This window comes from Pristis pectinata, chromosome 38 (assembly GCF_009764475.1).
Source record: "Pristis pectinata isolate sPriPec2 chromosome 38, sPriPec2.1.pri, whole genome shotgun sequence".
NCBI classification, from domain to species: Eukaryota; Metazoa; Chordata; class Chondrichthyes; order Rhinopristiformes; family Pristidae; genus Pristis; species Pristis pectinata.
In genome coordinates this window covers 9,302,995-9,317,323 of record NC_067441.1, presented here as the reverse complement: position 1 = coordinate 9,317,323, position 14,329 = coordinate 9,302,995, and the positions used below count along the sequence as shown (strand labels likewise).

General features: G+C 50.5%; 1 protein-coding gene across 5 annotated transcripts in view; it reads left to right on the top strand.

The window, feature by feature from the left end:
• The window catches only part of LOC127587059 (pyruvate carboxylase, mitochondrial), an 859,607-nt gene that overhangs the window by 650,094 nt on the left and 195,184 nt on the right, over positions 1 to 14,329 (top strand). For all 5 annotated transcript variants that reach the window (XM_052045231.1, XM_052045229.1, XM_052045232.1 and 2 more), the window contains one exon: positions 9,419 to 9,508. In XM_052045231.1, the coding sequence (XP_051901191.1) occupies positions 9,419 to 9,508 (90 nt within the window). The remainder of the gene's footprint in view (positions 1 to 9,418; positions 9,509 to 14,329) is intronic.

Here is a 14,329-nt window from a genome sequence, read left to right as displayed (position 1 = left end):
TTGGTGCCCATTGGTCAGTATTGGTATTGGTTTATTATTGTCACTTGTACTGACGTACAGTGAAAACTTGTCTTGCAAACCGATCGTCCAGGTCAATTCATTACACAGTGCAGTTACATTGGGTTGGTACAGAGTGCATTGAGGTAGTACAGGTAAAAACAATAACAGTACGGAGTAAAGTGTCACAGCTACAGGGAAGTGCATTGCAGGTAGACAATAAGGTCCAAGGTCACAAGGTAGATCGTGAGGTCAGAGTCCATCTCATCGTGTAAGGGAACCATTTAATAGTCTTATCACAGTGGGATAGAAGCTGTCCTTGAGCCTGGTGGTACGTGCCCTCAGGCTCCTGTATCTTCTGCCTGATGGGAGAAGAGAGAAGAGAGAATGACCATAGAACCATAGAACAGTACAGCACAATACAGGCCCTTCGGCCCACCATGTTGTGCCACCCTTCAAACCACACCTAAGACTATCTAACCCCTTCCTCCCACATATCCCTCTATTTTAAATTCCTCCATATGCTCATCTAACAATCTCTTGAACTTGACCAATGTATCAGCCTCCACCACCACCCCAGGCAGCGCAGTCCATGCACCAACCACTCCCTGGGTGAAAAACCTCCCTCTGACATCTCCCTTGAACTTCCCACCCATTACCTTAAAGCCATGCCCTCTTGTATTGAGCATTGGTGCCCGGGGAAAGAGGCTCTGGCTGTCCACTCTATCTATTCCTCCCAATATCTTGTATACCACTATCATGTCTCCCCTCATCCTCCTTCTCTCCAATGAGTAAAGCCCTAGCTCCTTTAGTCTTTCTTCATAATCCATACTCTCTAATCCAGGCAGCATCCTGGTAAATCTCCTCTGCACCCTCTCCAACGCCTCCACATCCTTCCTATAATGAGGCGACCAGAACTGGACACAGTACTCTAAGTGTGGCCTAACCAGAGTTTTGTAAAGCTGCATCATTACCTCGCGGCTCTTAAACTCGATCCCACGACTTATGAAAGCTAACATCCCATAAGCTTTCTTAATGACCCTATCTCCCTGTGAGGTGACTTTCAGTGATCTGTGGATATAAACCCCCAGATCCCTCTGCTCCTCTACACTGCCCAGAATCCTGCCATTTACCTTGTACTCCGCCTTGGAGTTTGTCCTTCCAAAGTGTACCACCTCACACTTCTCCGGATTGAACTCCATCTGCCACTTGTCAGCCCAGCTCTGCATCCTATCGATATCCCTCTGTAAGCTTCGACAGCCCTCCACACTATCCACAACACCACCGATCTTTGTGACATCTGCAAGCTTGCCAACCCACCCTTCCACCCCCTCATCTGTCATTAATAAATAACACGAAAAGTAGAGGTCCCAGAACCAATCCCTGTGGGACACCACTAGTCACAACCCTTCAATCCGAATGCACTCCCTCCACCACAACCCTCTGCTTTCTACAGGCAAGCCAATTCTGAATCCACACTGCCAAGCCTCCCTGGATCCCTTGGCCTCTGACCTTCTGAAGAAGCCTACCATGCGGAATCTTATCAAACGCCTTACTAAAATCCATGTAGACCACATCCACTGCACTACCCTCATCAATCTTCCTGGTCACCTCCTCAAAGAACCCTATCAGGCTTGTGAGGCAAGGTCTTTCCTTCACAAAGCCATGCTGGCTGTCCCTAATCAGTCCATGATTCTCTAAATGCTCATAGAGAATCTCTTAGAATCCTTTCCAACAGCTTACCCACCACAGACGTGAGGCTCACTGGTCTGTAATTCCCTGGACTATCCCTACTACCTTTTTTGAATAAGGGGACAACATTTGCCACCCTCCAATCCTCCGGTACCATCCCCGTGGACAATGAGGACTCAAAGATCCGAGCCAATGGTTCAGCAATCTCCTCCCCCACCTCGCGAAGCAGCCTGGGGAATATTCTGTCAGGCCCCGGGGACTTATCTGTCCTAATATTTTCTAACAGCTCCAACACATCCTCTCTCTTGATATCTACATGCTCTAGAACATTAACCTTACCAACACTGTCCTCAGCATCATCAAGACCCCTCTCCTTGGTGAATACTGAAGAGAAGTATTCATTGAGAACCTCACCCACTTCCACAGCTTCCAGGCACATCCTCCCAACGTTGTCTTTAATCGGACCTACCTTTACCCGAGCCATCCTTCTGCTCTTCACGTACGAGAAAAAAGCTGTGGGATTCTCCTTAACCCTACTCGCCAAAGCCTTTTCATGTCCCCTTCTCGCTCTCTTCAGCCCTTTCTTAAGTTCCTTGCTTGCTACTCTATATTCCTCACGAGCCCTATCTGATCCTTGCTGCTTACACCTTATGTATGGTGCCTTCTTCTTCCTAACTAGTTGTTCCACCTCTCTCGTCACCCATGGTTCCTTCACCCTGCCATTCCTTCTCTGCCTCACCGGGAAAAATTTATCCCTAACATCCTGCATAAGATCCCTGAACATCGACCACATCTCCATAGTACATTTCCCTCAAAAATGTCATCCCAGTTTACACTCCCTAGTTCTCACCTTATAGCCTCATAATTCGCCTTTCCCCAACTAAATATCTTCCCGTCCTCTTTGCTCCTATCCCTGTCCATGACAATTCTAAAGGTTATGGACCAATGGTCACTGTCCCCCAAATGCTCACCCACTGATAGATCTGTCACCTGACCCGGTTCATTACCTAAAACTAGATCTAATATTGGCATTCCCTCTAGTCGGCCTGTCAACATACTGCGTCAGGAATCCATCCCGGACACACTTAACAAACTCCTCCCCGTCTAAACCTTTGGCACCAAGTAGGTGCCAATCAATATTTGGAAAGTTGAAGTCACCCATTATAATAACCCTGTTATTTTCGCTTCTCTCCAAAAACTGCCTCCCAATCTGCTCGTCAGTATCCCTACTGCTATCGGGGGGCCTATAGAAGGCCAGGAGGGTGACTGCTCCTTTCTTGTTCCTAACTTCCACCCATATTGACTCTAGAGAGGATCCTTCTACATTATCTACCCTGTCTGCAGCTGTAACAGTGTCCCTGACCAGTATCGCCACCCCTCCTCCTCTTCTCCCCCCATCCCCATCCCTTTTAAAACTATTCCTCCCCTGATGTCAGCCATGTCTCTATAATAGCCACAATATCGTAGTCCCATGTACTTATCTAAGCTCTCAGTTCATCTCCCTTATTCCTGATACTTCTTGCATTTAAGTAAATGCACTTTAGCCCATCCACCTTACTACTTTTATAGCCTGTACTCTGCTTCTCCTTCCTCAAAGCCTCTCTACCTGTCAGATCTGACTTTTCCCCATCCCCTTCTTCCTCTGACCTACCCCTCTGGTTCCCTTCCCCCTCGCAATCTAGTTTAAACCCTCCTGAACCACCCCAGCAAACCTGGCCGCAAGGATATTGGCCCCCCTCAGGTTCGGGTGTAACCCGTCCTCTCTGTACAGGTCCCACCTTCCCCAGAAGAGATCCCAATGATCCAAAAATCTAAAACCCTCCCTCCTGCACCAAGTCCTCAGCCACGCATTTATTTGCCATCTCCTCCTATTGCTACCTTCACTATCGCGTGGCACTGGCAGCAATCCCGAGACTGCTACCCTTGAGGTACAGCCTTCTGCCTAGCTCGCTAAACTCACTTTTCAGGACGTCATGTCTCTTCCTACCTACGTCGCTGGTACCAACATGAACCACAACTTCTGGCTGTTCTCCCTCCTGCTCTAGAATCCTGTGGACCCGACCAGAGACATCCTGGACCCTGGCACCTGGGAGGCAACATACCATCCGGGATTCATGCTCACTGCCACAGAACCTCCTATCTATTTCCCTGACTATCGAGTCCCCTATCACTACTGCCCTCCTCTTCTCCTCCCTTCCCTTCTGAGCAGCAGGACCGGTCCCAGTGCAAGAGACCTGGCTACTGCTGCTTGATCCCTGCAGGTCATCCCCTTCAACAGCCTCCAAAGCGGAAAACCTGTTATTGGGGGGAACAGCCTCCGGGGTCCTCTGCTCTATTTGCCTGTTCATTTTCTTTTTCATTTTCTCTCCCCTGACAGTCATCCTTCTATCTACTTCCTGGACTCCAGAAGTACCTGTTCTAAGGGGGGGTGACTGTCTCCTGATGTACAGTATCTACATAACTCTCCCCCTCCCTGATGCTGCGCAGTGTTTGAAGCTGCAAATCCAGCTCATCGATTCTGAGCCGAAGTTCCTCCAGCCTCCAGCACTTACTGCAGATGTGGTCACCGTGCACCACAGCAAGGTCCACGGGCTCTCACATCAAGCAGCTGCAGCACACCATCATGTTCTCCATCTGAAAGTGGGAGTGGGTTGGGTCTTTGATTATGCTGGCTGCTTCACTGACTTCACCGAGCTTCACCGAGGCAGTGAGAGGTAGAGACAGAACGGACAGGTACGGATGTGGTGGGCCGAAGGGCCTGTTTCCGTGCTGTACAGCCCTCAGTGTTCCGGGAGGTGTCGGGGCTGCCAGGGGACAGATTTTGAGCCGGGAAGGACGCGGTAGGCTGATTCTACTGGAGCGTTGACTGAGGAGAGGGTGTCCAATGTTTTCGCCCGTAATTGGCCACAGATCTGCGTGAACCATCCTCGTTCTGCCGTCGACCTGGGCTCTGAGGGATGTCAGTTCCTCTGTACGGTTTCACTGTACGGAAGGCTGCCTTAGATCTCTGGTTAATAACTTGCTGGCTCGAGTTAATTATCGTCTAACAATAATAACATGTGTGAGCAGCGCAGGGCCTCAATCATTAATGGCTCCATCAGGAATCGTGAGCGGCGTTTGCGAGGGTCTCAGTGAGCGAGATGTGACTCAGTGACACACGTCCATCACCGCCCTTGCTCGAAGTTACCACGAGCCCAAAAATGAGCTTTTCCCTGCTCCGGGTCAGAACTGTCAGCCAAGGAATGAGAGTTCACACTGCAGAGTGAAGCATGAATTTTTAAACTAGACGTATGTGGGTTTCTTCAGCGGAGTTCTTGGATCCCGATTGAAGGCTCCTGCTCAAAACTGAAGTGCGGATGCAATTTTTATTTTTCCCAAGACTTCCTGACGTGAAGGAGATCCATGCTCCTTCACCCGAGGCACCTCGACCCCGTTTACTGAGGCTGAGGGAACCTCCTCCCCTTGGGGCTGATCTGGAACCATTTAAAGGGATGGGAAATGATGGCCAAAGGAACATGGCGCATGCTGTCACCCGTCCCATCCAAAGCCAGCGGGGGGGTGCGTGCAGAGTTCAGTGCTTATTGAGTGGTACAGCACAGGAGCAGGCCCTTCAGCCCACCCTGTCTATGCCGACCACCGAGCCTATGCTTGCCTGCATTAATTCCATCTCTCACCACCGTGCACTTCTACATAAATGCTGGCGGCTCTTCCTCCCACTGCTTATGTCTGTAGAGACTTATCACAGACAAAACGATGGTCCGAGGGCTGGGAATAATGCCACCCAATAACTCCACAGTGGCCCAGTGATGCAGCTTGTAGAGCCGCTGCCAGAGGCCCCGGTTCGATCCCCTCTTCTGGTGCTGTGTGTGTGTGTGTGTGTGTGTGTGTGTGTGTGTGTGTGTGTGTGTGTGTGTATGTGTGTCTGTGTGTGTGTCTGTGTGTGTGTGCGTGTTTGTGTGTGTGTGTGTATGTGTGTGTCTGTGTGTCTGTGTGTGTGTGCGCGTGTCTGCATGTGTGACATGATAGAGGTGTACAAAATATTAAGAGGAATAGATAGAGTGGACAGTCAGCACCTCTTTCCCAGGGCACCAATGGGTGGGAAATTCAAGGGAGATATCAGAGGGAGGTTTTTTACCCAGAGAGTGATTGGGGCATGGAATACACTGCCTGGGGTGGTGGTGGAGGCAGGTACATTGGTCAAGTTCAAGAGATTACTAGATAAGCATATGGACGAATTTAAAATAGGGGGATACGTGGGAGGAAGGGGTTAGATAGTCTTAGGCAAGGTTTAAGGGTCAGCACAACATTGTGGGCCGAAGGGCCTGTATTGTGCTGTACTGTTCTATATGTTCTATATTCTATGTTCTACGAGTCCACCCAGCAGGCATGGACACGATGGGCCAAATGGTCTCCTCTGTTCCACACGCTTACACGATTCTTTCATCTTCTGGTCATTGCTCCCTGGGATTCTTAACCGGTTGGTTTCAAGGTATTTTAGAAGAAGGAAAAGCCTCACAGTATTGAGGGGACCTCCTTATTTTGAGCCCAGATGTTCGCAGCTGGGGCGTTCTGCTCTGCTTGGGATCCCCATCCGACCTTGGGAATTCTGGAGTGTAGTCCCTCTGCCGTCCCAAGATCACTGGGCTCCTGTGGCTCTGTTCCTGGCTGTGTGGCCACAGCCTCCGACTTCCACGGGGAACCTGTCTCACTGGGGGAGTCCGCGGCAGTGTAGGGGCTGTCCCAGTGCTGGGGTCGCTGTGCTGATAACGTAGCTCCAGCAGTCAGTGACGCCCAGCTCCCAAGCTCACTGGCCGAGAACCTCAGTCATAAAAATTCAACATCACCGTGGACCTGTTTAAAAGCAGTTAACATTACTGAAGTAGATAAATGTTGAAAGGCCAAGACACTCACACATCACACACCACCGAAAGCCAATTAAAGACATTGAAATTAAATGAAATAAAAAGTTGGACTCACTTTGCTCCCAGCAACTGATTGCTCCTCATAGAGTCACAGAGACATACATCCCTTCGGCCCAACTGGTCCATGCCGACCAAGATTCCCATCTAAGCTAGTCTGACTTACTCGCATTTGGCCCATATCCCTCTAAACCTTTCCTATCCATGTACCTGTCCAAAGGTCTTTTAAATGTCATTAATGTACCTGCCTCAACCACTTCCTCTGGCAGCTCGTTCCACATACGGACCACCCTCTGGGTGAAAAAGTTGCCCCTCAGGTTCCTATTAAATCTCTCCCCTCTCACCTTAAACCTGTGCCTTCTTGTTCTTATTCCCCAACCCTGGGAAAAAGACTGTGCGCATTCACCGTATCAAAGTCCCCCATGATTTTATACACCTCTATAATATCATCCCTCAGTCTCCTACAGTCCAATAAATAAAGTCCCAACCTGCCCAACCTCTCTCCATAACTCAGTCCCTTGAGTCCCAGCAACATCCTCGTAAATCTCCTCTGCACTTTTTCCAGCTTAGTGGCATCTTTCCTATAGCAGCATGACCAAAACTGAAAATAATTTTCCAAATGTGGCCTCACCAACGTACAATACTATACGATATCTTCATTAGTCACATGTATGTCGAAACACACAGTGAAATGCATCTTTTGCATAGAGTGTTCTGGGGGCAGCCCGCAAGTGTCGCCACGCTTCTGGCGCCAACATAGCATGCCCACAACTTCCTAACCCGTACATCTTTGGAATATGGGAGGAAACCAGAGCACCCGGAGCAAACCCACGCAGACACGGGGAGAACGTACAAACTCCTTATAGACAGCGGCCGGAATTGAATGCAGGTCACTGGCGCTGTAATAGCATTACACTAACCACTACACTACCGTGCCTGCCTGTACATCTTGTACAACTGCAACATAACATCCCAACTTCTATACTCAAGTGCCCTGACTGTTGAAGGCCAGTGTGCCATACACCTTCTTCACCACCCTGTCTACCTGCGACACAACTTTCAGGGAACCAGGTACTTGTAGCTTGCTCCTGTTTGTCTGAATCATCCCGCTGTGCATGGCCAGGAGACCTGCAGACATTCACGCTGCCTTGTTGTACGCCTTGAGGAGTCTCGCAGGGTGATGTGCTGAGCCACGGGTTACACTTCTGATTGTGCCGACGGATAACCCAGTCACAAGCACGTCAGCTGCCAGGTCCATCCAGGTCTCAGTGGAAGATGTTGTCGGTTCAAAATCCAGGCTCTGCAAATGCTCTGAGCTTTTGAAATGGAAAATAGGGGAACAAACAGAAGAAAAACAGTCAATTCCTGCACTTTTTTTGAGAAATATATAATCAAAAATAAACTTACACTCTTTATTTTACTCAAAACTAAATCAGTTTTCTTCATAAAAAGAAATTGAGTGATTTCTCAACAATGTGCGAAGCCAAATATTGATATAACGTTTTCACCTTATAAAAAATTGCAATAAAAATGGAAGTTTTATAAAAGGGTGATACAGACAGAAGATAGGTCCAGTTTTAATGTCTCCCAAGCTACAGATCAGTCGGAGCGTAGTCACCAGGTAAAGACAAGAATGCAGGTCATGTACAGTAGAGATGTTATTCAGTATCCGTTTTCTAATGACTCATTTCATAGTTTGATAAACTATTTGATAAGCTTTGTAAATTCCTTAATGTGGTACTTGGTTCCATGTTATTAATTATAGTGAATAGCAAAACTTATTAGAAGCAGAGGAGCAAAATGAATTGGATCAAACCTGCCAACATGAAGAGGCAGGAGCGCCACAGCACTGTCAGTGGCAGAAGGCTGTAATTACAGTGTGTAATGTTTACATAGGAAGTTTCCATTTTAAATGTGGTCACAGCAATTTAATTGTGGTGTTCATATTTGTAAGTTAGTTTATGTGGATGGGTCAAGTCAAATCAAGTTTATTGTCCTGTGCACAAGTGCAGTGAGGTACAGGTACAGTGAAAAACTCGCTTGCAGCAGCAACACAGGCACGTAGGTACAGACCACACACAGAGCATAAATTATACATAAATTATACAAGGCAGTGAAGAGAGAGAAAACAAAAGACTGTGCAAAAACAAGACATTAGTGCAAAAAAAAGACACAATTGGAGACAGTCCACGGCAGTGCAAGAGGTGGTCCATACTGTTCTGTTGCTGAGGTGGGGTTAGGGTTGTGCAGGTCGGTTCCAGAACTGTTGTTGTTTTTACCTGTACTACCTCAATGCACTCTGTACTAACTCAATATAACTGCACTGTGTCATGAATTGACCTGTACGATCGGTATGCAAGACAAGTTTTTCACTGTACCTCGGTACAAGTGACAATAATAAACCAATACCAATACCAACCTGATGGTTGAAGGGAAGCAGCTGTTCCTGAACCTGGTGGTGTGGGACTTGAGGCTTCTGTACCTCCTGCCCGAGAACCTCATACCCAGTGAGAAGAGGGCATGGTGGGGATCCTTGATGGTGATATTGTGCCTGTATTTAATGAATCAGAACAGGGTTATGGCTTTGATGAACTTGGCATCAACATACTGATCTTGGTGGAGAATGTCCAAGCAGTTGTGGAGTCTGTACACTGGAAAGGTGGGCAGCCTGCTCACCAGACGAAGCTGTCACAGACCTACAAGAAAACTGATGAACCGTTGGACTCCCTCCTGTGACCTGCCTCACTTCAGCTGTATGTTGCCCGTGGTCGGTGCGTTCTAACGTGCCCTTGTCTCTGCCTTTTCTCCAGGTCATGTGATGGTTAATGGACCAGTGACTCCAATCCCAGTCATGGCAAAACCCTCTCCTGTGGACGCCATCATCCCCCAGGTTCCTCTGGGTAAGTCCTGACCTGCTAAGTATTTCTTTACCAGTTTGTTCCTCTGGCCCGACTCCCCTGTGTCACTTTCTGCATTTGTCCTCTGAACCTTGTACATACAAAAGCTCAGCCACTCTGGAAGGTTTTGGTTGGCCAAATCTCTGCTCCCTGCCATTCTTGGAGCAGTAACCTCAACCCTCCTCACAGATTCACCCTTTCCTTTCATGGTCTCTGCCAAATTTCAGAGTCATCATCGGACGGAAATGTTAATCATAATTTAAGAATGTCAAATAATTTGTTGCCTCCTTCAGGAGTCATCCACAAGTACTGTATATGAAAGTGTCAACCTAATTCAACCCCAACAGTGGTACCTCAGGTGTTGCTGTAAGCTGGAGCTGTGTTTAACCTCGCACTGTTTGACATGGGTATCTCTGTGCATTTCATTCCCCCCAACTTTACTGCAAAGCCTTGAAGACTCACCCAGTCAAATAGTTACGATAACTAATGCAAGATAACTAGTCACATGTACATCGAAAAACAGTGAAGTGCATCTTTTGTGTAGAGTGTTCTGGGCGCAGCCTGCAAGTGTCGCCACGCTTCCGGCGCCAACATAGCATTGCCCACAACTTCCTAACCCGTACGTCTTTGGAATGTGGGAGGAAACCGGAGAACCCGGAGGAAACCCACGTAGACACGGGGAGGACGTACAAACTCCTTACAGACAGCAGCCGGAATTGAACCCGGGTCGCTGGTGCTGTAATAGCGTTAATGTGTGGTCTCAAGCTTCATTTGGAAGTTGCTGGGATGGCATTTGTTTTGGCTCCTAATGAAAGTGAACATTACAGAGGGAGAGGATGTAACACGGGAACAGTTTGGAACTTCCCCATCAGGACATTCAGAATAGGCATTATGTCCTCTACATGGACAACAGCAAGAAAGTATTAGGAATGGTAAACTCTCCAAAGATCAGTAGGGATAAAAACAAAGCCTGGATTTGGGGGCCTGAGTTACAAGGAGAGGTTGCGTTGACTAGGACTTTATTCCCTGGAACGTAGGAGATTGAGGGGTGACCTGACAGAGGTGTATAAGATCATGAGGGGCATAGACAGGGTGAAAGTCTTTTTCCCAGGAAGGGGAAGCTCAAAACAAGAGGGCAGAGGTTTAAGATCAGAGGCGAGAGATTGAAAAGGGACATCACCAGGGGCAGCTTCTTCACGCAGAGGGTGGTGCGTATTTGGAACGAGCTGCCAGAGATAGTGGTTGAGGCGGGCACCTTAGCAACGTTTAAAAGCCATCTGGATAAGTACATGGATAGGAGAAGTTTAGAGGGTCATGGGCCGAACGCGGGCAGATGGGACTGGCTCACTGGGTGTGGTGGAGCCACTGCTTCACCACACGCTGGAGACCCAAGTTCAATCCTGAACTCGGGCGCTATCTGTGTGGAGTTTGCATGTTCTCCCTGTGGACCTTGCGTGGTCCCTCCCCAGTGCTATGGTTCCTCCCACGTCCCAAAGACGTGCGGACCAGGAGGTTCACCGGCCACTGTAAATTGCCCCCCGGCCCCCCCCCAATGTGTGGGTGAAGGGGCAGAATCAGATGGGGACGGCAAGAGCTGATGAGAATGTGAGGGAGCTAAAAACAAGGGACTCAGTGGGCCAAGGGCCCGTTTCCGTGCTGTACCTCTGCATGGGACTCTGCGAATGGAGGAACTCAGCGGCGTCAGGCAGCATCTGTGGAAGCAGTCCTGATGCAGAGTCTCGATCCGAAACGTCAACCATTCCTCTGCCTCCACAGATGCTGCTCGACCCCCTGAGTTCTTTGCTCCCGAATCCCAGCATCTGCAGTCTCTTGTGTCTCACTACAAATCGTGAAGTGCCAGAGGCATTTAGGGGGAATGGAAGGATGTGGAGGCAGACGGGAGTGGTTTAAACTGGCATCAGACACAGTGGGCCGAAGGGCCTGTCCCTGGGCCCGAGAACATGGGAGCAGGGAGAATGAGCACAGACCAGAGGAACACTGGGAAGAGCGGGCAGAATCCAGGGTGGATATTACCCGGAGCGATAGGAAGTGATAGGACAGAGGAAGGCCTTTGGATGGATTAGCCCTGTCATTGGTTAGTGGGGGGTAGAACTGCTTCACCCAGGAGATGGTGAGAAGTATCACAGAATGACAAAGGTAATGTGGGTCAGGGTCGGGTTAGTTCGGAAACGGGCGCTCGGTGTGCCGAAGGGGCCAGTTTCCACGCTGTGTCACTGGAGCGAGGTGGAGAGGATGGGGGGGAGGAGGCAGGTGAGCACTAGGCCGGTTTCTGCGCTGTGTCCTCCGCGTGGAAGGGGAGCTCGCGGGGGTCGCTGATGTGGGAGGGGCAGCCATGGGCCTCCCTCACTGGAGGTGAAGGGGTGAGCACTTCCAGCTGTGGCGTCCTCGAGGACCGGCACGGGAGCTTCGCCCCGCCAGCGGAGGGCTTTGTGGGATCAGCGGCTGCATAAAGGAGATATCCGTCCCGTCAGCCCCCTGATCACCTCAAACACCTTGGAGGGAACACAGGCCCAGTCCGTGCAAAGTTAGCCCTTCGTCTGGTGAACGGGCCTCACACTTTGAGCACTTTCCCCTCACTCCCCCTGCACTCCCCTCACCCTCCCCCCTCACTCCCCTCACCCTCCCTCACTCACTCCTCTCACTCCCCCTCACCCTCCCTCCCTCACTCACTCACTCCCCTCACTCCCCCCTCACTCCCCTCTCCCCCACTCCCCTCACTCCCCCCGCACTCCCCTCACCCTCCCCCTCACTTCCCTCACACTCCCCTCACTCACTCCTCTCACTCCCCCTCACCCTCCCTCCCTCACTCACTCCCCCTCACCGTCCCCCTCACTTCCCTCACACTCCCCTCACTCACTCCTCTCTCCCCCTCACCCTCCCTCCCTCACTCACTCACTCCCCCTCACCCTCCCCCTCACACTCCCCTCACTCACTCCTCTCACTTCCCCTCACCCTCCCTCCCTCACTCACTCACTCCCCCTCACCCTCCCTCCCTCACTCACTCACTGCCCCTCACCCTCCCTCACTCCCCCCTCACTCCCCTCTCCCCCACTCCCCCTCACTCCCCTCACCCTCCCTCACTCCCCTCTCCCCCACTCCCCCTCTCCCCTCACCCTCCCTCACTCACTCCCCTCACCCCCCCCTCATTCCCCTCACTCCCCGTCACTTCCCTCACTCTCACATCACTCCCCTCACCCTCGCTCCTTCATTCCTCTCACTACCCTCACTCTCCCTCACTCTCCCCTCTCGCCCCCTCACCCTCCCTCCCTCACTCACTCCCTCTCTCCCCTCACCCTCCCTCAACTGTCCCCTCTCTCCCCCTCACTCCCCTCACCCTCCCTCCCTCTCTCCCCTCACTCCTCTCACTCCCCCTCACTCTCCCTCCCTCACTCCCCTCACTCCCCTCACCCTCACTCACCCTCCCTCAGTCCCCTCACCCTCCCTCACTCTCTCCCCTCTCTCCCCCTCACTCCCCTCACCCTCCCTCACTCACGCACTCCCTCACTCCCCTCACCTCCTCATTTAAAGGACCATCGAACAACTAAAGGTTGGGCGTAGCTGGTGACAAGCAAGAGGTACATCTGGGGAGACGGAAAGCGGAGGCCAGGGGACAGGCGGTTACCGACAGGGGAGGAAGGGGCGAAAAGATGTCAGGGGTTGGAATTATTGACTGTCTGGAATTGTTGAATTCAATGTCCTCGATCTTGCAATGGCCTCATAGGAGCAGTGTAAGAGAGGGAGAGAAATGGAGAATTATAAGTGACAGGTAACTGGAAGCTTGGGATTGAATACCTGTCTTCTCCAAGGGCGCTGCAACCCCTTTCCGTTTTATCGTAAGTCCTGGATGGAGCGGACGTGGGGAGGATGTTTCCATCAGTGGGAAAGTCTGGGATCCGAGGGCACAGCCTCAGAATAAAAGGACGTCCCTCTAGAACTGAGATGAGGAGGAATTTCTTTTGATAGAGAGCGGTGAATCTGTGCCACAGCGGGCTGTGGAGGCCAAGTCATTGGGTGTATTTAAAGCGGAGGTTGAAAGGTTCTGGATTAGTGAGGGCGTCAAAGGTTATGGGGAGAAGGCAGAAGAATGGGGTTGAGAGGGAAAAATAAATCGCCCGCGGTCGAATGGCGGAGCAGACTCGATGGGCCGAATGGCCTAATTCTGTTCCTATGTCTTATGGTCTTTATTTCAGATTTCCAGCATTTGCAGTATTTTGCCGTTGGATACATCTCATTTGCCCAGTTGGAAATCCCACTTCCGCATCCATCCCCTCACCAAAGCCTACTCCAACCTCAGCACCTTCCTTGATCCCCTCTTGTACTTGCCCCCACTGTCATTCAGCCCCTTGGTACCCAGGCCAGCACTTTGAAAACCTGTCCGGTTCAGTTTAGGACTGAAACAAACCGCGGGAAGAACTCAGCGGGTCAGGCAGCGTCTGTGGAGGCAGAGGGATGGTCGACGTTTTGGGCCGAGATCCCGCAATCGGGCTGCAAGGCCTCGACCCGAAACGTCGACCATCCTTGTGTCTCCACAAATGCTGCCTGGCCCGCTGAGTTCCTCCAGCAGATTATGTGTTGCTCCAGACCCCAGCATCTGCCGTCTCCTGTGTCTCCAACTCAACTATCATACTTGCCCCCTTCCCTCCAACTTTTAACATAGAACATAGTTTCAGAAAGGATTAGTTTAGTTAGGCATTTAATTACTAGTTTAATTAGTTCGGCACAACATGGTGGGCTGAAGGGCCTGTTCCTGTGCTGCCGACCTAATTAATCTAGTAATTAAACGCCTAACTAGTTCCTTCTGCC